The sequence below is a fragment of the Trichoderma reesei genome, assembly GCF_000167675.1.
Source record: "Trichoderma reesei QM6a unplaced genomic scaffold TRIREscaffold_1, whole genome shotgun sequence".
Classification (NCBI taxonomy): domain Eukaryota; kingdom Fungi; phylum Ascomycota; class Sordariomycetes; order Hypocreales; family Hypocreaceae; genus Trichoderma; species Trichoderma reesei.
In genome coordinates this window covers 1930270-1957230 of record NW_006711148.1, presented here as the reverse complement: position 1 = coordinate 1957230, position 26961 = coordinate 1930270, and the positions used below count along the sequence as shown (strand labels likewise).

General features: G+C 55.7%; 11 protein-coding genes across 11 annotated transcripts; 6 read left to right on the top strand and 5 right to left on the bottom strand.

Annotated features, from left to right (window-relative positions):
* Positions 1-100: 100 nt before the first annotated feature.
* TRIREDRAFT_102904 (uncharacterized protein) lies at positions 101-1758 on the bottom strand (the record flags this gene model as incomplete). Its single annotated transcript, XM_006961239.1, has 2 exons — positions 101-1386; positions 1695-1758. 2 exons carry the CDS (start codon positions 1756-1758, stop codon positions 101-103), a joined length of 1350 nt encoding a protein of 449 aa, XP_006961301.1.
* A 946-nt stretch (positions 1759-2704) lies between these two features.
* Positions 2705-4534, top strand: TRIREDRAFT_54632 (uncharacterized protein; the record flags this gene model as incomplete). Its single annotated transcript, XM_006961676.1, has 7 exons — positions 2705-3337; positions 3445-3490; positions 3551-3558; positions 3624-3764; positions 3836-4162; positions 4235-4326; positions 4405-4534. 7 exons carry the CDS (start codon positions 2705-2707, stop codon positions 4532-4534), a joined length of 1377 nt encoding a protein of 458 aa, XP_006961738.1.
* A 527-nt stretch (positions 4535-5061) lies between these two features.
* On the top strand, positions 5062-5694 carry TRIREDRAFT_71371 (acetyltransferase-like protein; the record flags this gene model as incomplete). The annotated part of the gene is made up of 2 exons (XM_006961675.1): positions 5062-5095; positions 5183-5694. 2 exons carry the CDS (start codon positions 5062-5064, stop codon positions 5692-5694), a joined length of 546 nt encoding a protein of 181 aa, XP_006961737.1.
* A 79-nt stretch (positions 5695-5773) lies between these two features.
* On the bottom strand, positions 5774-6904 carry TRIREDRAFT_102901 (uncharacterized protein; the record flags this gene model as incomplete). Its single annotated transcript, XM_006961238.1, has 1 exon — positions 5774-6904. The coding sequence occupies one exon, from the start codon at positions 6902-6904 to the stop codon at positions 5774-5776; it is 1131 nt and encodes a 376-aa protein (XP_006961300.1).
* Positions 6905-7411: 507 nt separating this feature from the next.
* Positions 7412-8713, bottom strand: TRIREDRAFT_119788 (alanine dehydrogenase; the record flags this gene model as incomplete). The annotated part of the gene is made up of 3 exons (XM_006961237.1): positions 8593-8713; positions 7741-8530; positions 7412-7670 (listed from the first exon to the last, which is right to left on the bottom strand). The coding sequence occupies exons 1-3, from the start codon at positions 8648-8650 to the stop codon at positions 7412-7414; spliced, it is 1107 nt and encodes a 368-aa protein (XP_006961299.1). The 5' UTR covers positions 8651-8713.
* Positions 8714-10764: 2051 nt separating this feature from the next.
* Positions 10765-13412, top strand: TRIREDRAFT_53484 (Hypothetical protein; the record flags this gene model as incomplete). Its single annotated transcript, XM_006961674.1, has 4 exons — positions 10765-10848; positions 10952-11569; positions 11642-12707; positions 12784-13412. The coding sequence occupies 4 exons, from the start codon at positions 10765-10767 to the stop codon at positions 13410-13412; spliced, it is 2397 nt and encodes a 798-aa protein (XP_006961736.1).
* A 748-nt stretch (positions 13413-14160) lies between these two features.
* Positions 14161-16434, bottom strand: TRIREDRAFT_21288 (uncharacterized protein; the record flags this gene model as incomplete). The annotated part of the gene is made up of 3 exons (XM_006960930.1): positions 14161-15149; positions 15214-16105; positions 16192-16434. 3 exons carry the CDS (start codon positions 16432-16434, stop codon positions 14293-14295), a joined length of 1992 nt encoding a protein of 663 aa, XP_006960992.1. The 3' UTR covers positions 14161-14292.
* A 715-nt stretch (positions 16435-17149) lies between these two features.
* On the top strand, positions 17150-18086 carry TRIREDRAFT_54181 (uncharacterized protein; the record flags this gene model as incomplete). The annotated part of the gene is made up of 3 exons (XM_006961673.1): positions 17150-17245; positions 17337-17818; positions 17888-18086. 3 exons carry the CDS (start codon positions 17150-17152, stop codon positions 18084-18086), a joined length of 777 nt encoding a protein of 258 aa, XP_006961735.1.
* A 589-nt stretch (positions 18087-18675) lies between these two features.
* Positions 18676-20155, top strand: TRIREDRAFT_53430 (uncharacterized protein; the record flags this gene model as incomplete). Its single annotated transcript, XM_006961672.1, has 4 exons — positions 18676-18827; positions 18901-19309; positions 19380-19774; positions 19840-20155. 4 exons carry the CDS (start codon positions 18676-18678, stop codon positions 20153-20155), a joined length of 1272 nt encoding a protein of 423 aa, XP_006961734.1.
* Positions 20156-23262: 3107 nt separating this feature from the next.
* TRIREDRAFT_38876 (uncharacterized protein) lies at positions 23263-24904 on the bottom strand (the record flags this gene model as incomplete). The annotated part of the gene is made up of 5 exons (XM_006960975.1): positions 23263-23353; positions 23426-23526; positions 23632-24048; positions 24120-24425; positions 24530-24904. Coding segments are annotated over 5 exons (1290 nt in total), but the record flags the coding sequence as incomplete, so codon positions are not given.
* Positions 24905-26044: 1140 nt separating this feature from the next.
* Positions 26045-26914, top strand: TRIREDRAFT_74103 (uncharacterized protein; the record flags this gene model as incomplete). Its single annotated transcript, XM_006961671.1, has 1 exon — positions 26045-26914. The coding sequence occupies exon 1, from the start codon at positions 26078-26080 to the stop codon at positions 26912-26914; it is 837 nt and encodes a 278-aa protein (XP_006961733.1). The 5' UTR covers positions 26045-26077.
* Between the last annotated feature and the right edge of the window lie 47 nt (positions 26915-26961).

The following is a 26961-nucleotide window of genomic DNA, read 5'->3' as shown; positions in this document are numbered from 1 at the left end:
CGTTGCTCCTCGCATACCAATTCACAGGGGCAAAGTCGTTGAGCAGCTTGAGCAGCGTCTTCCACGCGTCCTCGGCCCGCGCCGCCGTCCGCGCCGTCTCCTAGAGCATGGCGACGAGCAGCTTGAACCTCTCCGTGGGCAGAAACGCCGCCTTGCAAATCGTCAGCGCCAACCGCGTCCAGTTGTCGACGAAGCTCTGGCTGAAGGTGGCCTGCGCGTGGCGGAACTCGAGCGCGTGCGTCACGCCGCCGTCTTCGTGCGCGTGGGAGGTGATGTGCAGCGCCGTGGTGCGGGACTTGTCGCGGGCGCGCGGGTGGAGGAGGGAGAGCAGCTGCTGGACTTGATCGGTGTCGGTGGCCGTCCAGAGGTGCTTGATGGCTCTTTCGACGGGACCGCTGCCGGCGAGGACGTTGGGGGGTAGGTTTGCTTGTGCGGGTTGACAAGCTGGTGTGTTGGGGGCGTGGGCGAGGCCTGAGCCTGTGGCAAGCTGGTGGTAGACTTGGCGGCGGCTGGGGTGGCAGAGGTGGAAGAGGAGTTTGTCCTCGAGCACGACGACGAGCGTGGCGACGCGCTGGGCCTGGAGAGTGGTGAGAGTTGGCCGGGGTGGTTGGACTTCCCTGTTTGTGCTTCCTCGGTGCTGTCGCTGGAGCCCCTGAGTCAGCCCCTGAGAAAGCGAGGCCATGATGCCGAGAGACGGGACAACAGCCGGGCCAACCTCGACATGGAGGCCGCAGGCAATGTGGGTGTTGAGCTTGGCCGGATGCGCAATCCAGATTTCATAGACGGCCGTGTTGATGCCCGGAAACAGGTTGTTGGCCTCGGACTCGCGCAGCATCGGGCTGCTGAGCTCCATTGGCTGCCAGTTGAGGTGCACTCCCTGGCGTTGGACTTCGGCCGTGTTCTCGGTACCGGCCTTGAGCAGCCAGTATCTGAGCAGCGGATTGTCCTTGGCGCCCGCGTTGATCCAGGGGGTGGACGACTGGGGGTTCATGACGAACATGTCGGGGTTGTGCTTGGTCTTGACGATGTACTTGCTAGGCATCTGGGGGAGCTGTGAGCCTTCAGCCTCTGGGGCATCTTCGTTCTCGCTGTCCTTGCGGATGCTGTCCTTGCCTGGGGTTGCCTGCTCGCCCTCATCCTCGGCCTCGTCTTCCTTGGCCTCGTCTTGCTTGTCGAGGAGAAAGGCGGCCTGGAGACCAGCCCTCTGCAGCGCAAGGGCAAAGTAGTACAGGTTGCGTTCGCGGTCGGAGACGCCTGGCCAGGGGTGCGAGGCGGCGACAGGGGGAGCGCGGAATTCAAGCTTGATGCCGAACTGGATCTCGGTGACGAGGGAGATGGCCGGCTGGGGCTTGGGGAGAGAAAAGTTGCGCATCGTGAGGTTTCGTGCTGTTTCTGTGGGTAACCTAACCTGTGCTTGTCTGTTTGATTTTCTTGCTCTGAATGGAAGAAATGATGACCATCTGGTTATGCTTATCTGGTCAAGGTACGTTTGGGAAAGTGGAAAAAGGGCTTCAAGTGGAGTTGAGGAATGGAGGCGGATGTCGAGGTATGTCTTGATGGAACCACGGGTGAAGACGAGATATGTGCGTCTGAAAGTTGGGCAGCTGACCTGCTCAGTGTGAGAAGAAAGTGAACTGAAACTCAGCACGGGGTCAACGAAGACGGAGGTGCTACATGTTTATCCGAGGACTCACGCCGAATAGAGGGAGCGGAGAGATGAACGGCCGAGACCCGAGGATGATGAAATGTGCTCGCCATGTTGCCCGAGATTGAAAGTGCCGTGAGAGAAAGGCTTAATGGTGAAACGGACGGCGTGACTGTTGACTTCTGGGTGAGCTTGTATATAGTTGCAGCATATGTCATTTTGAACGGCCAAGTGCTATTCGATCATACATTAATAATGGATCAAACGATAGGACGTAACTAGAATATACCTATTTGCGAGAGGACTACCTAGATACGAGAATCAACTAAGCCTTTCGAGTCATTAACCGTACTGTACCTCTCTCAATCAACGTCGCCAAAGCTCTACGACTCAACACACGTAAATCACATCACCAGCATCAGCTCCAGCCCAACCAGCTCTAACCCTTCACCTCGAGAAAATCAAAAAGTAAGACGCCTTGACAATCAACAATTACCCCGACCATCAATCAGCATTTCACCGAAACCTCACCCTCACCGCACCCTCCAACGCCAATCCTTATACATCAGCGACATCACGATCATCCGGCATTTGACCAGTCCCTCTAGTACTACCCCCAGAAAGTCAACGCCAAAGGTCAAGTGCCAATGACATCTTATCGGGGAGTGTCGGGCATCGCATAATCGTAATACTACTAGTATGTAGCACAGCAAGGGGGGAGGGGTACTCTCCCCGGACGGCGGAGAATCCGACACCGATCGCATTGACTTCTTATGACGGAACAGACAAAGGAATACTACTGGATTGGGTATTTCGGCGGGTAAATGGCCCATTTCTCAGCTGACCTTTATATACGTGTACCTAGTAGGTAGGTTTGATAAGTCGGGGATTAAACTGGACTTTCTGAGCCCAGCCTCTTAGTCCCGGTAGTCGGATCTCGTCTTATACAAGGTGCAACCTACTTACCTCTATATATACGATAGTCGACACAAAGAAAGGCCATACCATACTGAACCTCTCATCCATATCCTACATATACTTATAAATCATACAGCAAGCATGTCCACAACACAAGTCGCAACAAGCGAAACCATCCTCCTCGAACCACTCCCTCCCGCTCCCACAGCCTCCATCCCGCGCCGCTCCTCCAACCCCGATCCCCCCATCATCCCCTGGCCAGAGCCCTCCATCCACGATGCCGAGTCAGCCCTACCCCCGTCGACAGCCGTCTCAACCGCCCAGCGATGGAACGACCCGCCTCGGAACAAGTACCGCGTGCTGTCCTGCTTCTTCGCCTTCTTCGTCTACGGGATGAACGACGGCGCGCCGGGGGCAATGGTCCCTCTGTTTGGCGAATACTACCGCCTCCGGCACTCCATTGTTTCGCTCATCTTCTTGAGTCCCATGGTCGGCTGCGTGCTCGCGTCTTTTGCGTCGAACCGGCTCCATGCCGTGGCAGGACGGCGGGGCGTGGCGTTGACGGCGACGGGGGCGTATGTCCTCGCGTACCTGGGCCTGTCGCAGCATCCGCCCTTTGGAGTTGTTGTCTTCTTGCTCGTGTTGACGGGGTTTGGGAGCGGGCTGATGAATGGGAGCTGGAATAGCTGGGTTGGGGGCTTGGTTTCGGGGAGCACGCTGCTGGGCTTTCTGCATGGGTTCTGGGGGGCTGGGGCTACGCTGTCTCCCATCTTGGTTTGTCGTCTTCCTTTTTCTTCTTCTTGTTGTTGTTTCTGGTGTGCTCAGGCTTTATTTGGCATTGTTAGTAATGGGATTTAGTTACTGATGCCCTGGCTGTGTAGATTACGAGAATTGCGACCAAGGTAGAGCATTGGTGGATCTTCTATAGTAAGTCGCTGATGGAATATCGTCCGTCTCCTTTGGAGTTGCCCAGCTAACGCTACCCAGCCATGATGGTGCGTTGACCCATCAAGCATCATGCGAACTACCCTCGCCAACATAGGTACTCACGTTTATATAGACCGGCCTTGCTTGTGTCGCCTGCGCAGGCGTCACATCCTCCTTCTGGGACGACGCCGGGGCGGGCTTCCATCGACAGTCCGTCGCCCCTAGAGGCAACGCAAACGCCCAACCAGGCACCATCAAAGTCCTAAAGAACAAGGTATCAACTCCAACGCCAGCAGCAGCAACCCAAACCCCTTCTTCCAAACTTGAACTGACAAGAACATCTAGATAACCCTGACGTTTTCCGCCTTCATGGTCCTCTACGTCGGCTCCGAGGTGACCATTGGCGGCTGGCTCCTCACCTTCATGATGAGCGTCCGCAACGGCTCGCCCACGGCCTCGTCCCTCGCCACCTCGGGCTTCTGGATCGGCCTCACGGTCGGCCGCTTCGCGCTGGGCTGGGTGACGGGGTACGTGGGCGAGAAGGTCATGGTGACGGTGTACCTGCTCAGCGCCATTGGTCTGGAGCTCGGCTTCTGGCTGGGTAAAGAGTTTGCGGTGAGCGCGGTCATGGCTGCGCTTGTGGGGGTGTCGATTGGGATGATTATGCCGTCTGTGAGTCCCTCGTCTCTTGGGCCCTTTTTTTTTTGTCTATGATTGAAACATATTGTTAATGGAAAGGGACAGGGGATCCGGATGATGACCAAGTTGCTGCCGCCGGAGAAGCACCTCATCTCGGTGGGCTTTGCAACGGCGTTTGCAGTCTCTGGATCTGCCGTGTATGTGTTTCCCCCTTTAAAACTCATCGTCCGAACTTGGAGACTAAAACGCGTCTTTGCATTTGTCATATCGTCCAGCTTCCCGTTTGTAGTCGGGGCACTCGCCGAGGCGTACGGCGTCGAGGTCCTCCAGCCCGTGGCCCTGGCCCTGTTTGGCACGCAGCTGGCTCTATGGCTGTTTATTTCTCGAAACAAGGTCAAGGTGTAAAGATGCAAGGTCGAGGTAAACTCATCGATATATTGTCATTTCTCGTTCCTTTTTCCCGTTATTCGTCGAGCTACTCGGCAGTCATTTTTAAGCAATCCACGGCATGTCCTCGAGGTGGATCAAAGACTCCAAGTCTCTATAGCCCTACGACATCGCATAAGGTAGGTAAATGTAGATAGTGGATCGAAAGGGCGAACTTTGACAACCGCAAAGGCGCGCAGAGACAAAATACTAAATCAAAAGACAAGGCAAATCCACGACTGCTGACTCGCTGCCAAACATGCGCCGGACGCCGAAAAACCCCGCCATCTGTTACTGCTGCCCCTCACTGAATTGACTTCAATGAATCCCGCCCGAATTGACTACTACTATTTGCCCCACCGGAGAGTTCTCCAACCTTCAACTTATAAAGAGCCGCGCTTCTGCTTTGCTAAAGTCTTGCGGACAGGGTCAAAATTCAAATAGGGGCGTGTTTGGTTGCTTTCAATTGATTTGCTTTCGCGATCCGCAATTCAGTTCCAGATACAATGGCGGCAACGGTTCGACACGCCCGGCGCGAGGGTATGTTCTTCTCATTCTATCTCTCTTCCTCCTGGACTCTCTTCTCACGATGACATTCCACTGAATGAACCTGCCATTGTACGCCAGACGTGCCCACGATCCTGGGCTTCATCCAGGCCCTCGCCGACTACGAAAAGGAGCCCGACGCCGTCCTGGCCACCGTCGAGACGCTCGAAAACACAATCGCCTTTGCGCCCGCCGGCGTCGTCAGCCCGCACGACTCCCTGCCCGTGACGGAGCCCATCTCCGCGACCCGCCCCGCGCGCTGCCTCCTCGCCCTCGACGCCCAGGGCAAGCCCGCCGGCATGGCCCTCTACTTTTACAACTACAGCACCTGGCGCTCCAAGGCCGGCATCTACCTCGAGGACCTCTTCGTCGACCCCTCGCAGCGCGGTAAAGGCTTCGGCAAGCTGCTGCTGGCGTCGCTGGCCAAGGAGGTCGTCGCCATGGACGGCGGGCGCCTGGACTGGTCGGTCCTCAAGTGGAACGAGCCGAGCATCAAGTTCTATGAGCTCATTGGGGCCACGGCGATGAACGAGTGGGTGGGCATGCGCGTGGACGGACCTGCGCTGGACAAGCTTGCCCATCTGGCCGATTAGACACTGCGTATCTATATGTCCCTTTCCCTCTTAAATAATAGAGCAAAACAAAGGCGTTTCTTTTTCTCTTCTTTTCCTCTCATGACGATGGTGACTTGTCCTGTTTGCGACCGCGCTCATCCACGCCTTCGAATATGTCGAGCTGGTGCTTGGCCGCGGGAGGGAATCGTGGTTGAATGCTGCCCCAGGTGAACGAGTACTTGAGCGTGTTGGGATCCTGCGTCATGGTTGGTGTGAGCTGCCATGTCCTGCTGTACGCCCTCTGGAACCACCTCTTGGACAACTCGCGGTCGCGATCCTTGACGCTGTACGGGCCATTGTCCTTTTGCCCGGTCCGCCGCTGTTGTTTGAGCGCCTTTGGCTTTTCGACAATGGCCGCCGGCTTCGTCGCGTAGTCTTTCCAATTCCATTGCGCGCGTGCAGGCTCATCTTCCGTTGCCGCCGGAGAGGTTGCGAGCGGACGCCTCGCCGGTATCTGCCACTCGCTCCGCTCCTGGGCTCCAGCCGTCAGCTCCTTGAGAACCTCCCATTCACCCCTGCCCAAGGGCGGCATGATCTTGTCGGCATTTCTGCGCCACCAGTGAGCCCTCTTTGTCTGTTTCAGAGCCTCGCAGGGCGGCTTTCCCCAGATGGTCTGCTGAGGGATGAACTGGTCGGGGTCGATTGTCTTGACGGGATTCCCCGGCCAGCTGGCCGTCCCCTTTGTGTCTCGCTGCTGCTGTCGCTGCGACCTTAGGATCCGCAGGAGCTTGTCTTGGTCCCATTTCTCGAAAAAGGCCTTTTTGAGCTTTGTTGCGCCCTTGACTGCGCTTTCTGCGCCTTCTTCTCCTGTTCCTTCTCCTTCTCCAGCAGATGAGACGAGGGCCTTTTCGAGGGCGCTCGAGTCTTTGGGGCCTTGCGGGATCACGAACTTCGCCATCAATTCTCGTCGTCTGCTGCCTGATCTGCCGAAGCCTTTGAAGATTAAGCCCTCCATGGCTGCCTTGTCGCCGCTGTTGGCCGCCCGGAGCGATCGCAAGGCTGTGCGTGCTCGCGCGAGATGAGCCTTTGCGCGCGGGTCATGTTTGCGGTGGCGGTGGAAGCGGTCTTGGATCGTCGACGTGATCTCGGTGCGGAAGACTGGCGGGAGGTAGGAGCATTCTCGGAGGAGGTGGCGGTAGAGCTGGAGGGGGGATGGCGATGCGGGCAGGGGATATGCTGGGGCGGGCATGTTGGATCGTCGAGGCTGCGGCCTGGAAAAGAGCTACCTACATCAGGCCAATGAGGAGGAGGGTAGGGTCTCTCCAGATGATGAGGGTTGAAAGAATCGTAAGGTTCTGCAGACTGCGAGCTATCAGTGGATGGAGCTGCTACTAGTAGCACATTTAACTTATCTCTCTCTCTCTCTTATCGCAGACGGAAATATTTTCGATTGTGATTGGTTGAACCACGCTTCATCTGAATTGCCGTGCTCCATCCAGGGACCTCAACACATATTACCCCAAAGGAATGGACATGATTGAGTATGTAGATGCAAGATTACAATCCTTATACACTGGATCTTTGCTATGTTGTAGTTTTCATAAATGGTCTCTAATTCCCATGTTTCCCAGCTGTAACCCTACAGCGGTATCTCTCAAGCCTAGCTTTCTGGCCTGGTCTTTTTCCCTCCATAGACTTTTTATCCATCATAAATCTCGCAATGAAAGAAACAACAAAGTAACATGACGCCATTGGGCTAAGGCAGCTCAGCCACTCTGTCCTTGTATGTCTTCTCCGCTCTCGTCCAGACACCCTCAGTATCCCGCTTGTCCAGAGTGAGCAGGGCCGGCAGCAGCAGGCCAGAGTACTCATCGCTGGACTCGCGGGCAATCAAGGTGGGGAGGTGGTCGATGGCAATGATTCTCAGCTCAGGGCCGTCAACGGGCTTGGATGTCGGGATCGTGGGCTTGTCAAAGCTGGACCAGGTGGAGTACAAGGGGATCGGGTTGTTCTCGCTGCTCAAGCGTTAGTACCTCAAGCTCAATATACGACTTGGGAAAAGAACTAGACTCGGGGAGCACTGACCTGTTGGGATCACACGAGATATCGGCAATGACGCGGAGTCGTCTCTCTGGGGTCGCAAGCGATTCGAATGTGACAAAGGGAGGAGTGGGAGTAGGGCCAAGGTAGACGCAGTTGATGAAGATGTCGGAAGTGGTGATTTCCTCGAAAGGCCCTCCCTTGGCAGTCTCCTGCATATCCCACTTGAGGATGGAGTCCTCAGGAAGACCAACCTCGCGGCAAAAGTCCACGGCTCCCTTGCCGCATCGTCCCAGAGCGCCAATCACAATGACGCGGGGAAGTTGGCCGTTGTTGGCACGAATCGCGGGCTCGAGCGCAGCCTTGACATGCGCGACCAGAGCAGGCGCGCTGTCGAACAGAGGCACCGGGGGCTGGGGGACGCCGGGGTTGAGGATCTGGTGAGCCCACGAGATGAAGGCAATGGCGGCGCCGGCATATCCAGCAAAGTAGCCAAAGGCCGCGATTCTGCGGCCGTTCTCCTCAGTCAGGAATTCCAGGTCGTAGAGCGTGCCGCCGGCGCGAGCAAAGCGCTTCAGGGAGGGCGCCCAGCCGAGCTGCTTCTTGAAGATGTGCTGGAAGTGGATGTATGTGTGAGGCAGGTCAATGTCGTCGTCGGGCAGCTCCTTGAGGCCCAGGATGATGTCCTCCTTGGGAGCCTTGATCCATGATCCGGCAGGGACCAATTCGGCGCCAACGGCCTCGAACTCTTCGTCCTTGTAGATGCGCTCTGAAGATCGCTCAACGCGGACGACGTAGCCAGCGTCGAGGAGGGCCTTGGCGGTTGGGGGGGACACTGGTCTGGGTGTTAGACGGCGCTGGCGACAGAGGACGATGGTCTCAGTAGAGTCGACTTACGCGGCGAGCGACGCTCAAACGGCTTGGTATCGGCTCTCAGATGGATGACGGTAGGCATTTTGGCACGAATTGATTGTTGTTGTTTTTTGTGGTATGATAATGAGGGGGAAAATAGTTGAACGGACTTGGAGATATCGTCGGCATAAAAAAAGACAATCAAAGCCGATATCTCGCAATCGTCCTGAGTCACAACCGCTGCAATGGTGGGGTAGCAAAATCGAAATGGCGGGGCAGAGCAAGCTGGGCGGTCACGTGGAGCGCCGATTGAGTGTTTGACAGCTCCGACAACGCTGTAGATGTCGAACGTTGCGGGTGCTTTGACTGCTGCTTGTTGGGTGCGAATTGAGCGGTTGAGTCACTAATGACATGGTCTTGCAGCATTCATGTTGTCTGGTTCATTCGCTGGGCCTATAGCGGAAGAGTTTGTTACCGAACGTTGGAGTGTCATTGTTGCTTTTCCTAATGCACACGCGGATCTATATGGCCGTAGCCGGAGAGGTTGTCATCGCCAAACAGAGCTGCACCTACAGTAATGTTCACTCAAAAGCCAGCAACGGCACCCCCAGACAATGACAAGATGTTGGACATCAACTGAGTGAGTACTAATATACAAAGACCCTCTCCGGCTGCTACCCAATGATGGCATCTCGCTCTCGGCAGCGCAGCACCACATCAGCTGGACAGGTCGAAGAGATGGAGAGCAGAGGTCATTACTACCTTAAGTAGTCAGCTGTCAACCCTCTCGCTGGCGACTGATTGGCAGTAACAGACCTGAAGGCGGGTTGTTGACGGTACATGTAAACAAATGCCTTTGAATGGCCCTCTCCCGCCCGAAACAGCGCCACTCAAACCATCCATCTCCAACATGCCATGCCGTCTACATACTACCTAAGTAAAAGCCCAGCAAGTCAGAGAGCGAGGCCAGGGCTGTTTTGGACCCCACCACGGACACGGCCCTTCTCGCCGTCGGCATTCAAAAGCACCCAAAAATGGGCCACTATCGTATGGCGCGTGGCGCGACACTCCACGACACGAAATCACGAAACCGACACGTCTTTTTAATTGAAAAAAAGGATTGCAGTGCTCATCAACGCGCCCTCGAGCCGAATGCTACTCTGTACCTCGTGCCTCGTGTTACCTACCTATTAGTACGGAAAGTGCCTCGAACCTCGCACCGCACAGACAAATCGCCTGTGATTCCTGCAGTGCAGGTCTGATGCACATACATACGGGGGAGCCTTGGGATGCATAGTATGTGCCTTCTCTGGTTGTTCTGTCTTGGAGGCGCCCCCCCACGCTCGTCATCTCCGCTGCATCACGGCTTGGTCCTTTGTTACCTGCTGCTCCGTGTCTCCCTGATTCTGTGCCTATAAAGTCATATAAAGTAATCACTGCAAGTACCTCCTGTGAGGCTGCGAGACCCTCTCTTTGTACCTGGTAATACTACTACTAGGTAGTAGCCCTTGGTTAGGGTCTTGGTACTGGTTCTGAGACTTTGAGCCTCACTTCGCGCGTCCCTGCTGTGGATTCTGTCTGCCCCTGCAAAAAGCTAGTGTTGATATCTTCACTCCTATCATCTACCGCCCTTTTCATTCGTTGCCATCCTGCAAAGCGGAGACATTGCCGGCCCCCTCTCTCTCCAGAAACAGCAACAGTTGCATACATACATACATACATACCTTAACCTGATCTTTGATCTTGACTTTGCACATACGACTGTAATCTTCTGCTGCAGATTTGCTGCTTGTCACCCTGCCAGCAGCCACGCGGGCCGCCATCTCATTTCGCTTCCCCGGCCCAGGCCCCGTTGCCCGACTCTCCGACCGACAAGCAGCTTTGCGACGACCAAAAAGAGACACACAAAGAAGAAGCAGAATCAAGCAGGAAAAAAAAGAAAGAAAAATAACAAAAGAGAGAGGCGACGCATTACGAAGCCTGCGCGCATCGCCTTCTTCTTATTCTCGTATATGGCTTAGGTTCTATTTGAGTTTGGGGAGAAGCTGCTCGCTATTACCTACCTAGTGCCGCCAGCTTGTCGTCCCAACACCCGTGCGACGACTGACCGGCATTTCAAACGTCGCCAACCTTTTCTTCCTCTTCTTCCTCGGACAAAACACCACGCTCAGACCCATGATGCCCTCTGCGTCGCAATCGTCGCAACAGTCCTTCACCATGAGCCAGCAGTCTCAGCCGGGGCGCACCGCCTCCTTCAACCGCGGCTACAGCGGTACCGTCGAAGGGCCCCAGATCTACTCGGTATGTGATGCTCCAGCCAATGCCCCCCCTGCCTTGAGCCGACGCAGCAGCTTCCGGACCATCGGGAAGCCATTGACTGACTGACCGACGTTGTGCGAAACAGGCGTCGTATTCGGGGGTCGACGTGTACGAGATGGAGGTCAACAACATCGCCGTCATGCGCCGCCGCCACGACTCGTGGCTCAATGCCACCCAGATCCTCAAGGTTGCCGGCGTCGACAAGGGCAAGCGCACCAAGATACTCGAGAAGGAGATCCAGATTGGCGAGCACGAAAAGGTCCAGGGCGGCTACGGCAAATACCAGGGCACCTGGATCAAGTTTGACCGCGGCGTCGAGGTCTGCCGCCAGTACGGCGTCGAGGAGCTGCTGCGGCCGCTGCTCACGTACGACATGGGCCAGGATGGTGGTGTCGCGGGACGCGGCGACTTCAATACGCCCACCAAGGAGCAGGCCATGGCCGCGCAGCGGAAACGCATGTACAATGCCGGCGCCGACGGGAGGCCCAATGGTCTGTCGGGCACCTTTTTCAAGAACATCTCGAGCACCGCGTCCCATGCGGTCGCCGCCATCAGCAAGGCTCGCTTTGGCTCGCCGGGGCCCAGGAACCGGAACGGGCCGACACGAGCCCCCAGCTTCAGCCGCCAGCCCTCGATGCAGAACGGCGATGACTTCCCCGGCAACTCGCAGCAGAGCTACGCCTCCGACTACACCAACCCGGCCGTCGACTCGGCCTACTCCACGCAGCAGCAGCAGCAGCAGCAGCAACCTCCGCAGCCGCAACCACACCAGCAGTCGTCGCAACATCAACAGCCCCAGCTGAATGGCAGCGTCAGCATGCCCGACAACGAGCCGCCTAGGAAACGAGCACGGGTCACCATGACTCCCGCCGACAGCTTTGCGTCCTATAGCCAGAATATCGATCCATATGGCTCCAACTTTGCGGGCTCGCCCACCGAACCAAACGAGTCCTTTGTCTATACGCAAAACACATTGAATGACCGCGACGCCGTCGTCGACGAAGGCAACGGCCCCTCACCTCCGCTGCCCTACGAGATGTCTCCGGACGTGGAGATGAAACGGAGCATGCTGATGGGGCTCTTTATGGACTCGGCTACAGAGGAGCTATCGCACGATATGCTTCAGACATTTACACCTCTTGAACTCGACATGCCCATCGATCCGCAGAGCCACACCGCACTCCACTGGGCAGCCACCCTGGCAAGGATGCCTCTGCTACGGGCTCTCATTGCCGCTGGAGCCTCGCCCCGGCGGGTGAATGCATCGGGGGAGACCGCCTTGATGCGGGCGTGTCTGGTTACCAACTCCATGGACCAGGGCTCATTCCCCGATCTTCTGGAAGTCTTGGGAAGCACCATTGAGTTTCGTGACCACAAGGGACGGACCGTCCTGCACCATATCGCGGTTACGAGTGCGGTCAAAGGGCGCAACGCCGCCAGCCGGTATTACCTCGAGAGCCTCCTGGAGTGGGTAGTAAGACAGGGGAGCGTCCCCAACAGTCAGGCAACACAACTGAACGGTCACGGACTCAACGGGTCGCAAAGCATTCCTAAGATGGGCATTGCGCGGTTCATGTCTGAGATTGTCAATGCCCAGGACAGCTCGGGGGACACGGCCCTCAACATTGCAGCTCGCATTGGAAACAGGAGTATAATATCCCAGCTTCTAGAGGTCGGGGCTGATCCGGAGATTGCCAACCGCGTCGGTTTGCGGCCTCTGGATTTTGGCATTGGCGGCGAGAACGCCGAGGGAAAGCCAAACGGGGATGCCGCCGTCGAGAAGAATGGCGCTCCGGGATCCAACCAGCGAAGCCGTGAGAGCAGCGACGAGATTATTGAATGTAAGCAGATCTATTTCGTTCTCGCCCCTCTCAATTACCCCCCCATCTGTCATTTGCTAACTCAACTACGCAACAGCCATCACCCATCTCCTGAACGAAACTGGCGCCACCTTCCAGCAGGAAATGAAGGCCAAACAGGCCTCCCTCGACAACCTACACGCCACCCTCCGAACGACCTCTACCCAGCTCGGCGAGGCCCGCCGCAGCGTCGAGCAGATCACCGCCACGCTTAAGAAGCAGCAGCTCGCCCGCCAAAAGGTCGCCAACCTCACGCACGCCCGGGAAGACGACCAGTTCAGGATCATGAACGAGCAGTCCAACGCCGCGCAGTCCAACCCGTCATCGTCATGGGAGACGGAGCTCGCCGCCATGCTTGAGGCCGCAGACGAAGCCTCGGCGTCGGGTGGCGGCGGCGGCTTCGCCAGCGAGGGCATGCTGCCTTCCGCGACGATCCTGCGGGCGCGCATCCGGGCCATTGAGAGCCGCAAGGAGGTGACGCGCAAGATGGTCCAGGCGCTCAAGGGGCGGAGCCGCGACGTGGAGATCAAGTATCGTCGCGTCGTGGCCCTGTGCACGGGCGTTCCGGAGACGGAGGTGGATGCCGTCGTCGACGGCCTGCTCAAGGCTGTGGAGAGCGAGAAGGACGAGCTGGAGATTGGCAGGGTGAGGAGGTTTCTGGGGGGGGTCGAGGGGGTGGTGCACTAGTGATGTCTGCTGCTTTTTTTTTTTTTACTTTTTCCTCGACGTCTCTCCCATCTTTCTACCTTGCTCTCTTGTAAACCCCCTCTTTGTGTTTTTATTGTTTTCATCCTTTTTTTTTTTTTTCTGGCTTGTTTGGATCAGGATTGTTTGACTTCTTTGTATATCTGTATATTGCATATGTGGGAAGGGTGTTTGTTCTGGACAACTATTTTGCTTTTGGCTTTGCTGTTGTTATCTTTTTATCTCTTCTTGGGCTGGATAGATGGTTGCTTGGTTCTGGACTACTCGAGGTGACATCGCTTTTTTTTATCTTTGATACACATATGTATCAACTTACCTTATAGTCATATACATATATCTGTATTGATACTTGCGTGTGACGTCTCCCCTGCTTGGGAATTAGTAGACAAGGTGATGGGGTAGTGGTATCTTGTATGTTCTGCGTCGTTACATTTTCGGCATATTGGATGAACTTCTTTCTTGACGCCCAGGAGCCTGTACAGTGATTTTGATTTTCGAACCTCGGTTTCGCTGTGTATGTCTAGCAGTAGAGAGTTATTGGGCGTTTCATGAATGCCCTTGTGATTTAACGAATCCATGATTCAACATGCTACGTACTGCCCTGGGAATGTTGTCAAGAAGCTTCCATTGAAGACCAACCCATAGAAAAGGTATCGAAGAAGCATAGAAGTGAAAGAAAGAAAAGACCTAATTACCATTGCCTCTTGAGCAGTATAGCAGATATCCACATGCCCACCCAACCAAAACGCCATACAATGCATATATGTCAACGGTGAAATCAACGATCCAACCCGTCTCATGCAGTTCAAGCAAGAAGAGTTCTTGAACCGGTGCCAAGAAGAAAGGATTCCCCAAACTCTGCTTAGGAACCGTTCCGATACGCCACCTCCCACTTCCTCTCCACATCCCCAATCCTCTTCCTCAGCCCCTGAATTTCGCCATTCAGCTCATCCAGATTCCTCGACAGGGCGCTGACTTCTTCAAATCTCCTGGCGCCAGTAGCTGACTTGACCATTTCCTCCACCAGAAACTTTTGCTCTTCCAGGACGATGAGTCGTTCCTTCAGCTCCTTTTCCTCCGTTTCCAGCAGGCTCACTACCGTGCTCGCCTCGCTGGGCGCTTGAGAAGCTATGTCAGACTCGGCAAGCTCTGAATGCCGCAGGCTGGACGTCGAGTGGTTGGTCGAGGGAAGGAAATGTGAGTGTGACGATGATGATGAAGGCGTGGATCGATGGCGCAGCATCTGAGGTATGTTCTTCAGCGGCAGCATGTTGGTGTGTAGAAATGAGCTGGCATAAGCATATACCGCGAGCTGCAGTCTCTGCTGGGTCGGGTTATCCGCCTTGAGGTCGCGCAGTCTCCTGGCGGCAGACCCGTACTTGGTAAAGCTGTCTATCAGGCGTTTCCGTATTTTGCTCGCTTCCTGGATTTGCGCGTGGGTAGGCGGAGGCTTGTTGAGGTCAATCTCCCCGTTCTCCTTGACCTCGGGTTGCAAGGCCACAAGGGCGCGGTGAAAGCTCGGTAGGAGCTGTCGAATGCCTCGTTCGAATTGCCGAAGCGTCTCATATGCTCGCTGGTCCGGCGGTCTATACGCCAAGGATGCTGCAAAGTCGCGGGCAGAGAAGATGGTGTCGTTGCAGTCCTTGCACATCCGTATGTTCACGGCTATGTGGCCGTTGCTAGCTGCAGAAGGCGGCTTCTCTACGCCAGGGCCGGTTGCTACACCTGGAGTTAGCACAGGGAACACAAGGGGGGAAAAGTGTCGAGGGTGAGAGGCACGTACGTCCGGCGATGCTAAGACTGACTTCGGATGAGCAGCCAGTTTGAGGGTCACCGCATACTACGCGCCCACATATCCGACAGTGATGCCGCCTAAACGTCCAAGAGCGGAATTCCTGGTGGCAAAAGGGGCACTCGGGCACCTTGTCATCCTCCTCCCACGTCACCACAGACTGCTCAATCAGTTTCCGGGAATTCTTTTGCCCCGTCAGAGACTGAACAGGGGCCAGCAAAGAGCCGTTTGATGCGTTGGAAAGCGCCTCGGGCGAGTTTGCAAGGAGCCTCGTCAGCTTGGTCAACCGTTTCTCCAGCCGCGTAACCTCCAAGGTGTGCCTCTCGACCTTCTTTCTTCTGACGGCCTTGAACATGTCGGTGTGATCGACCGAGAGCCCGTTGTGGTCGTTGTATCCTTCCCTCGACTTGTAGCACGTCTCGCATACTCTTGCCCAGTATCCGCGGACTGGCTCGTGGCTGGCACTCCGACTGAGCTTCATCTGGTACATGGTGTGCTGCTCGCAAAAGAGACGGCCGCATTTGCGACAGTTGACGCTTCCGTTCAAGGGCCCCAGCCTCTTCTCACACGTAGGATCCGTACATACATCATAGCTCGTCGAGCGCTGCCAGTGACTCCTGGTTATTAATTCCTCCGGGTCGATGGGCGCTTCTATGGGGAGCTTGCCGGCGGAGCTTGTGGCTGTCGGTGGGACGATGGGATGGGAATCGTTGGACTCGAACACTTCGAGGCCGCGCAGCTTCAGGTTGATCATGGACAGCGGCTGGAAGCGCTTCGCTTTGAGGACCTGCTTGTCGAACCATGTCTTGACCTCGTTTTGCTCCTCGACCGGGAGTTCCTGGTGGGTATCGTCGATGTGCCGGTTAAGCTGCAGCAGCGTGACCTTGAACACGCCATGTTAGACAACGTTTACCCCCCTCTGCGGCACCACGGCACTCATACCATCTCCTCGCTGCAAATGGGACACACGAGGCTTGACGCATCGGCTGCGCTGCCCTTGGGCTGTGTCCCGACGCTGATGCTGGAGCCAATATCCTGGGTCAGGTCGGCCAGGCTGCCGCTGGCAGGCGGCGAGATGGAGGAGGAGGCGACGGAAACGGTGCTCTCGGAGGGGGCGAAGGGACTGGAAGACCGAGCAACTGGCGGAGGGGTCGGGCCAAGGCCCTTGCCGCTGCCCAGGATCCTGCCGCCGCCGAGCCTGCGTCCAGACATGGTGGTTGTGATGGGGGTCGGTTGAGCGAGGGAGAGGCGGAAGAGAACAGAAGACACATACAGAGAGAGGGAGAGGAGGGGAAACAAGAGCAAGAGAAAGGGCCAAAGAGGGGACAGGACAAGATCACAGAGGCAACCCGCAACGACGAGACGACCAGAGGAGGCCGATCCGGGCCTCGAGCTGCATAGTAGTAGCAGAAGCAAATAACATGAAGGAAGCAATTCCTGGGAAGGCTAATAAATGACAAGCTGCCTGTCTGCCTGCAGGCGGGAAGACTGTTGGCTGTGAGGGGGGGCTTGTGGGCACATGTATATCTACATGCGCAGCCTGTTGCGTCGCTGCCGAGGATGGCTCCCCGCTAATGGCTCGATGCTACAGGGATCAGCTTGCTGTGCCAGGGCGCTAACCGGGCGCCATTACAGCGGGCGGCGGCGTGTCAAGCGCGCTGGGAGGTGCTGTGGCTTCCAGTAGCCGGTACAAGATAGCACTGCAGTCGTCACATCACATCAGCTTTGCCGCATGCTACGTATTATCAGCTCGCCTTATCGGAGTCGAAAAGTGCCCCAATTCCGATCCGGACATCCACCTAGTCCAAGACATCCATACCAACAAAATCAAATCCAAGAGTCGCATCTGGAACATTGAAGCACTGTCGCGTGGGCTCAAAATCACCACTTATACTGTACAGTTTGCTTCGCATCCCTGCTTTTGACAATGGCCAAGCAGTTTCCCCAGGTCCAGCCGGGAGGCAGCCTGATCCTGGCCTGGCGCGTCAAGGACAAGAACGTGTTAGTGGTCGGCGGTGGTGAGGTATGTCAGCGGCTTGCTTCTCCATGTCGTTTTCTTCGCCCCAGCATCAAATGCATGAAGCCATCGCGACTGACAGGCGCATCCCCGGCAGGTCGCGGCCGGCCGCATCCTCAACTGCCTCAATGCCGACGCCCAAGTCACCGTCGTCTGCCCTGCCTCCGGGCTCAACGACGAGGTCGCCTTCCGCATCGCCGAGAAGCAGGTGACACACATCGACCGCCTGTTCGAGCCGTCCGACCTCGACAGGGCCGACATGGTGCTGGTCGCCATTGACGACCCAGCAGCCTCGACGGCCATCTGGAAGCTGTGCAAGGAGAAGAGGATCCCGGCCAACATCGCCGACGTGCCGCCCGAGTGCGACTTTTACTTTGGCAGCGTCCACCGCGACGGGCCTCTGCAGGTCATGGTCAGCACCAACGGCAAGGGGCCGCGGCTGGCGGCATCGCTGCGGCGGCACATTGCCAGCCAGCTGCCGCCGAATGTTGGGAATGCCATTGAGGCCATTGGGGAGCTGAGGACGCGGCTGCGCAGGGTGGCTCCCAACCACGACGACAGCATGAAGCGCATGCGATGGTGAGACGAAGTGACAACTGGCTCTTGGGTCGCACATGAAGATACTGACAAACGGGGTGTTGTGCATAGGATGTCCAAAGTCAGCGATACCTACAAGTGGGAGGAAATGAGCGAGCTCACGGAAGAGGACATGGAGAACCTGCTGCTGTTCTACCCGGCAAACAAGGTTCCCGATATCGACATTTTAAAGTCCCTGCGCGGTCCAGACAACGACGTGAAGAAGCTCGACATATTTGACGGATCATTCGGATTCAGCGTCGGCTCATGAAGGGGTGCCAGTACAGTCTTATTATATTTGGCGGAGGATCTGTATGATGTGTTGTTTTGGAGTATGGCCGAGCTGAAGGCATATTTTGTGTTGATGTATTATAGCAAGCAGGTCTTTTGGATAGGTAAGGTAAGGTAAGGTATAAGGAAATCATAGAACATTGCATCGCCTTCATTTAGGGTTCTTCAGCATTGCGGACATCAACGCGGCCACTCTTTCTGGGATATTGATGGGCAAAAGCCCAATTGCGCTGCTCAATTTCCGAGATGCCGAAACGCGGCATGTCGCCGGTTGGGTGACCGGAGATGCGCCTCATTCTCCGGTCAGGTCTTTCGGATACGATCCTGAAGCAACACCGAACATCAGATCTGCCACAGCTCGCCGATTGACTCACCCGGTGAAAAGATTTATTTTCCTGGACAAGGTGGCTGGAAAATAATTTCTTTCGCCGTATATATACAGCTACGGGGGGGAAGCAAGCATGGACGGGTCAAGAGATATGCGCAGCCTTGCTATTGCTACGCCAACGCTTGTTCGGCCTACCACCAACGCATAACACATAAAAGAAAGGGATATTCAGCTGGAAAACATGGCTCCCCCGACCGTCCTGATCATTGGCTGTGGCGTGGCCGGCCCTTTCCTTGCGATTCTACTCAAGAGAAAAGGCTATCAGCCGATTGTCTTTGAAAAGGTTCGGGAACTGGGCAATGCCGGGGCATCATTGATGATCATGTCCAATGGGTAAGTGCCGAGCTCACTGATTACAGTAGTATCGAGCATCTTACAAGAAATTGAGTGCTTACAAGATTTGTAGACTCAAAGTATTTGACTTGATTGGAGTTGCAGACGCCATCAAGGCCGAATCTCTCCCTCTCACGACCCTCTGGGATGCCAAAGCCTCGGGTGAGGTCCTCGGACAGTCCAATCTACCGAGCACCTTTGCCGACACCTACCGACAACCTGCCACTGGCATCAGGCGGACAACGCTCAATCTGCTTTTGAAGAGAAAGGTGCTGGAGGAGGGCATCGAGCTCAGGGAGGGGTGGGCGCTGGTCGATATCCAGGAGCACGAGGACTCGGTGACGGCAACTTTCAGCAATGGACAGTCGGTGACGGGCTTGTTTCTTGTTGGATGCGATGGTATCAAGTCGGCTTCAAGAGCCATTCTACAAAGGCAAAGGGGGGTTGAAGAAGGACTTCCTTCGTATACAGGTCTCACACAGGTATGTCTCAGACATGGCCAGTTTAGGATGACGGCGGAGTATGAAATGGCTAATGAAGGTGAGTGAACAGACGGCTTTCCTGTCAGAAACACCGGCGACACTTGAGGCCACGGCAGCGATGCGCAACTGGTACGGCGACGGAGTCCATGTCATTGCCTACCCAGTCGGCCCCAAGACAACGTCATGGGCCCTCACGCAGCGAGAGACTCAGGAGAGAGAAGAGACGTGGCGTCCGTTCACCGGTGACGAGATGGATACTCAGCGAGAGGCCCTTTGCAAGCTGCTCGACGGCTGGGATGCCAGCATCGCGCAGGGAGTGAGAGCGGCTGAGCGCATCATCAAGTTTGGCCTGTTTGACCGTGAGGAGCTGAGGCCGGAGGAATGGTTCTCGAGGCGTTGCGTCTTGGTGGGCGATGCTGCGCATCCTACGAGCCCTCACCTTGGACAGGGTGCCAACCAGGCCATGTCAGTTGATTCGAAATCCTTCCTCGCACTTATACGGAGTTTGTCCTAACACTCTCACCGCACAGGGAGGACTGCTACCACCTGAGCACCATGCTGCCGGATCTATCCCCCGGCAGCCAGCATGAAGACGACATCAACAAGAGCCTCGAGGACGTGCTGAGGAACAATCTCGCGGAATCCGTCTTCAGGCCATTTGCAGAGAAGCGCCAGCCCCGAACATCGACCCTCGTCAAGGGCGCGCGGGCGCTGGGCGAGATGCGGGTTGCCGTGGGCAGCGACAAGGGTCGAGAGCGAGACGAGGCGGTTTCCAGGTCGTACGAGGGCGATGCTGCTGCCATAGTGGCCAAGTTTGAGAATCTGTTGAGGCAGCCGTTTAATTAGTTATATAGAGCCTGATAAGCTGGGACAGAGACGGCATCAAGTTGTTGTCTTGACTTGTCGAGTGGCGGAGTATGGACGGGGATTTCTTGTGATATGCCTATACATCATCATACATGTACATACATATTCAATAGTGATTTGATGGCTCTGATATTGACACTTGTTTGATGAAAAGTTCGAGTTTTACCTCTATTGTAGTCGGCGAATGACTCTTATCGTCTTGGTTCTTGACTCCATAGGTACCGGGGAGCAGCCCAAAGTTTTAGTTGAGCAGCTGAAATTGAACTCTGCCATCACCTTGATATCTTACTCCCAATACCACATAATTTCAATCCCCCATTGACTCTTGATTCAGCTCTCGTTCAATCTTACCTCACCGAGCTTTTCAGACTCTTTCCCTTCATCCCTCTCCATTGTCTAGGTATCACAAGGGTAACCCCCTCGCTGAACAATTTCCGCCCGACCGGAGAATCTGCCCCTTCTCCGAACGCTGCCCTGCTCCCCTCATGTCCGCATCTCCGGTCAACCATCACCACCAGCAGCCCTCCGGTCCCAAAGAGGCCCATCGCCGCGGCGGCCGCAAGCCCCTGAGCTGCCTCGCCTGTCGCCGGCACAAGCTGAGATGCGACCGCAAGGTGCCCTGCGGGACGTGCATCCGCTACCGCCGGGAGACGCTGTGCCGCCAGAATCCGGCGCCTCCGAAGCGAGGCCGGAATGCTCGCGGTACTCACGGCCACAAGGCAGATGTTTGTGCTATCGACCCGGACGCTGGTTCGGAGGCGCCGGATGCCCAATCGGGGATTGCTGGAGAACCAGAAGCCCCGGGTCGGGGATCTGCGGACCGGGGGACTGCTCGCCTTCGTGTTCAGAGCAGCTTCGATCGGGTGCCTGGAGGCGACGAGCCACAGAAGACGACGGCCTTCTTTCTCCAATCTCTCGGTTTTGATGCAAAGACGACTTCCATCCCCGTGTCTTCGCTGCCGCAGCTCCTCGCTGAGGTTCAGAGCGCCGGTCAGCCGTCGGGGCTCTGGCACATGATGGAGGGAGCTTCGAGGAGGCGATACTGGGAGACGCAGCTGCGTTCCGCCTTGCCCTCGCGGTCCATGTGCGATTTGCTGCTCAACTATTACCTGGACCACATCAACTGGATATTCCAGATCACGCACGTGCCGTCTTTCCGCCACAGGTACGAGGAGGAGTTTTGGGACGTCGCTCCAGACCGCGAGCTGGACTTTATATTCGCGGCGCTTGTCTTTACCATCATCTCCGTCAGCGCTCTCTATGTTCCCCTTGGGGCAGTCGAGATATTCGGGTGTCCGCGGGAGTCGATCCGGGATCTTGCGCACGTGTGGCACAGGGCGTCGCATCAGGCGTTGCTGGCGGGTGATTATGAGGCGAGGCCTTGTGTGGTGCAGCTTCAGACGTTTGCGATTACGCAGTTTTACTGGTATGCGACCAACGGGATTGGTGCGCTCAACTCGTAAGTTGGCAATCGAGACGTTGGAGTGATGGAGAGTATGTGTGTGTGTGTGTGTGTGTGTGTGCTGATTGATTGTATAGACGGTTGGGGCAGGCTGTGAGAACTGCGCAGACTCTTGGGCTGGATAGGGATGTGACTCCGTCTCGCACGCTGGAGGAGGAGATGAGGCATCGGATATGGTGGGATCTCGTCGACTCCGATACGTAAGTGAGCCTCCCTATGCAAGTGATATAAAAGTGCCAAAAAAACCTAACATGTCTGGCTTTCAGGTTTCAGTCCATCTGCTTGAATCGTCCTCCCCTGATACGGCTCGAGTCTCCGGGCGTCCCCCTGCCACTCAACTGCAACGACAGCGACATCACAGACTCCTTCGTCAAGCCACGCCCCCACGATGAACCGACCATCATGATGCTCAACATCTTCAGAGCTCGCTTCTTCAAGCTCATGAATCACCATCTCTGCCACAGCAGCGCCGAAGACGCGCGCTCCTACGAGGCCATCTGCAAGCTTGACGACGAGGTCCTCAGCATCACCAAGTCTTACCCCTGGTTCTTCCAGCTCGATCCCGACGGCAGGCCACCCTTGCTTCCGCAGCCTCTCGGCGAAATACTCGTGTGGCAAAATCACATTATATGGACATGCATCAGCACGCAGCGCATACGCATGTACCGTCCCTTCCTAGCATCCCGCGTCGGTTCCTCATGGACAAAGTGCATCGAGGCGGCAGAAGACGCAATGGCCGTGTACAGATCCTCCATCCGAACCAATCGATCGCCTACCTCGCTGCAAAAGTTCCTGCCGCAGGCGTATCAGATCTTTTCCGTTGCGGTGACAGTCACGGCGCTGCTTCTCGTGGAGGGCTCGCTGCCGATTGCGAATGCACGGCAGCAGATTCGGGACATGGCTGATGATTTGCGGATGGTGGAGGACCAGGGCTGTGTCTCCCCTGTGGCTAGTCGTGGGAGACGGGTTCTTCTCAAGATGCTGAGGCTTGTGGATATGGGGAGTGAAGGGTTGGGTTCAGCTTCGGGGCAAGATGAAGATGCAGAGGCAGATGCAGACGCAGATGGGCTTGTGGCGGAGATTGGATTCATCTTTGGCGGAGAGCAGGCTGCGCGGACGTACATGCAGCGGCTTGCGTCACGAAATCAGAGGCGCACGAGTAGGTCGATGGCGTTGACGACGAAGAAGCAACAGCAACAGCAACAGCAACGAACTGCAACAATGGAGGAGGCGTCGCTTCCGGACCAGCAGGTCGGGGATCCGCTTGAGAGGGCGGACGAAGGCACGGCGTACATGTCGTCTGTGGGAGCGCCGCTGCAGTATGTCGGTGAGGCGGATCCGTACCAGATGAGTCTCGACGTGATGGATGATGTGGTGTTGCAGAATCTGTTCAACTTTGATATGACGGCGCTCATGGCTGATGCACGGTATGACTGAGGGCGTGGCCATTAGGCACGTATGTATATTGTTGTAGATATATTTTCTGGTAAACACGAGTACCTGTTATGCCATAACCCGGTCTATTGGTATGATTCTCTGCAAAACAATCAATCGGACTCTAACTCCCTAGAGTCGACATGCTCTATACTACAGGCGACTCTGTGCAAAACATTCAACCTCAACGAGCTACAACACTGCGTCCACCATCACGCGTGACCCTCTCACGCACCCGAATCTTTAGGTGTCCATGAGACAACTTGACGAGCTGCGGGTGTCTCTTTTGCTTCTTCTCATCGTTATCCTCCAATTTGACGCCGTCGCCGTTTGCGATGGAGTTCCTCTCGGACTTGGTCACGCTTCGACGCACGTCAATGATGGCCGAGGGGCAGAAAAGCAGAGCCTCGCCACGTCGCAGAGCGACAATCTTGGTGAAGAGCTCTGTTGTGAGCTCGTTGGCAGTGAGGGGCAACTTGACAACCTTGCGGTCAAAGTCGTCGTCGTCATCATCATCATCATCGTCATCGTCGTCGTTGCAAACTTCGTCCAACGGTACGATGGAGGCGCCGGCTAGATGCTTCTTCAAAGCCTGCATCCAGTCCGGCGAAGTGAAGCGGTGGACGATTGTGGTCGAGCACAGGTCGAGCAGCTTTGGCGAGATTGTCGGCTCTTGCGTCGAGATGATGACTCGAATGCCCAAGTGGCGCTGGACGCGAATGTTCTCAAAGAGCTTTGCCGTGAGGACGGCGCTCTCGACAGTGTCCGTCATGTACTTGTGGGCCTCGTCGAGGGCAATGACAAGGCCGGCGTCTGCTCGGTGTTGCAGGAAGAGGTCGAGACAGATGTTGAAGAGCGAGCAGGCCGTCTCTTCGGTGACGCAGGGACACGAGAGGTCCACAATGGTGAGTTGGCCAGGCTGCAATATATATCTTGTTAGCCTGTTGTATTGATCAAGAGTGTGTGTGTGTGAAGGCTTGCCTTGCATTCCCAGCTATTTCCCTTGCCCTGGCTCTGCAAGGCCTTCTTGTTTGCAATTTTGACCACTTGCTCCCGTACCATGAAGCTCTCGAGGTTGTCGAGACGCTGCTGAAGAGGGCCGAGTTGACCAGGGGCCAGAGCTGCGTCAATCGTCAGGCGACTCTTGAACTCTCTGTAGTTGAACGTTGTGCCGTTCAACTGCTCCTCAATGCGCAGGTCCTTGAGAATGCGCTGGACGACGTGGAGATACAGCGGGATGCTGCCCTGCACGGAGCTGACGGCCATGAGCTCCATCATCTTGCGCGTGTCGAGGTCCGACTGGTTGATACGGAGCTCCTCCACCACAACTTGCGGCAAGTGAGAGTATATTGCCTACAAAGAGGTGATTAGACATGAGATGAATGCTCGAGTCATGTAGACGTCTTGTCACATACCTTGATGTCCTTGATGTTGGTTGGAGCACAAAGCACCCTCACAGAGATGTCCTTGGCCGACGACAGATAGGCCGCCTCGCAAGGCGAGCCACCGAACGGATCGTAGTGGAAGACGATGCCTGTCAGCGGACGAGGCAGCACGTTGGCCTTTGACTGGGTGAGGAAGTTTTCGAGAAGACAGCTCAGGGAATGGCTCTTGCCAGACCCCTGACTACCGCATATGAAGACGCTGGAGGGAGCAGTCGTGTTGAAGAAGAGACGGATGTCCTTCTCGTGGGTTTCGGAAGGGTTCTTCAGGGCGTTGCTGCTTTCGAGGATACCGGCGAGAAGGCCATACTGGGCAATGCTTTCTTCCTTGCCATTTGCCTTGAGGTTAGTGCCGTATTCGAGAACGGCCTGAGTGAACACGGGGGTCGCTGCGAGCTCCTCTGCGTCCTCGTTGCCGTCGTCCAGGCTCAGCAGGGACAGGTGAGCAGCGAGAGTCAAGTCTTTGCTGGATGCAGAACCGGCGGAGGGCGAGCTGCTAATTGAGGCTGAAGAAGACGAGCCGCTGCTCGAGGTTGATGGCGGAGAGCCCATTGTGTCGAACACCTTGCGAGCGCAGGGACAGAGTTGCAGGTCCTCGATGGAGCACAGGAATGTTGAGATGTAGACTCAAGAGCAGGAGCTGAGACCCGAATGAGGATGAAGAGATGCAATCAGTTAAGATAAACAAAGGCTTCCTGATCCAACAATTGAAGGTAAATAAGAGCTCTTTGACCAATGGTTGGAGGGCTTCAAGCAAACGGGTCGACAACATTCACTCGAGGCCTGGATATGGGGTTGTGGGCCACCCAAGCGGGAGGCCTTCAAATGTCTCGAGTCGACTCGGTATGGGTAAGACATTTGGCTTGTGGTAGATATAAAGGCTGAAATTTCATCATGCAGGGAGCTTCAAAGTACCATCTCGGAGCATGATAGGAGGAATTGGGATTGGGTAGATGAACGTGCTACGTCGGTTGCGATCTTGCTTGAACCGTTGAATGATTTCGTGGTTGCAGTCTTGCGTTCTCTCTCGGTCTATAAGTTGATGTGCTCTGTCACGACATGAGTGGGTAAGTGCTGTATGATGATTCAGTAAAAAAACGGTGAATATTCTTTCAAAGGGAAGAATGAGATTCACTGTAGCATCCAGATTCTAAGGCTATCCACGCTGTGACGGATATCGCAGCTCCCGTGACGCTGAGGATTTAGACCAAGCAAGCAATCCCAATCTTGAGATCTGTAAACTACGATATCATCCAAACGCAACCCAAGACTGCAGAGACGTTTATGAATTGATATTTACACATAGATTAGCTACCTTTTTGTGGTTGCCTGAAGGTCGCTTAGTTTGCACTCATATGGTAGTACTACATGTATCTAGGTATGAGGCTCTGCAGTGGAGGTTCGCCACGCGGGGTGCGAGTATTAGATAACGTCATGGGATCTGGACATCTTGACGACAAACTCGCCTTCGTCTTCATCTTCCTTTTCTTTGAAAATAAGCAGAACATCTGACATTCTTCTACATCAATTCAGTTAAGAGACTCATTTCAAACACATCACAGAATGGGCAGCGTCGACACTTCGATTCACTCAGCAGCCAGCGGCGCTGCCGCTCAACTGGTAGCTCGCCACGCAGACGAACAGCCACTCAAGCTCTACGCAGGCTGGTTCTGCCCCTTTGTCCAACGAGCCTGGATGACGCTCGAGGAGAAGAAGATCCCGTACCAGTACATCGAGATCAACCCCTACAAAAAGGAGCCAGACTTCCTCAAGCTGAACCCGCGCGGCCTCGTGCCCACGCTGGGCGTGCCCGTCGACGCCGCGGGGACGCAGCAGAAGCCGCTCTTTGAAAGCTCCATCATCATGGAGTACCTCGACGAGGCGTACGCAGACGAGGCCCAGCACGGCCCTCGCCTGCTGCCGGGGGATCCGTATCAGAGGGCCAGGGCGAGGCTGTGGATCGATCACGTCAATTCGAGGATCATTCCGGCGTTTTACAAGTTCCTGCAGCACACGCCTGAGAAGGACTATTCTATCGACGAGGCACGCGAAGAGCTTCACAAGCACATCAAGACTCTGGTGGCGGAGATGGATCCTGAGGGCCCGTGGTTCCTGGGGAGGGACATAAGCTTGGTGGACATAAGCTTGGCGCCTTGGGCGAAGAGGCTGTTTTTGATCAATCACTACAAGCCTGGCGGGCTTCAGATCCCAGGGGAGGGTGGTGAGGGGAATGTGTGGACGAGATGGAGCTCGTGGATGAAGGCGATTGAGGATCGGCCAAGCGTCAAGAATACATGGAGCGAGGAGGACAAGTATATCGAGGTGTACAAGAGATATGCAGAGGACACGACGAATTCGCAGGTGGGACAGGCGACACGTAAGGGAACCAAGCTTCCATAGATGATGATTCTCTACAACTATTCGGTTCCAGAATCATGATGCACAGT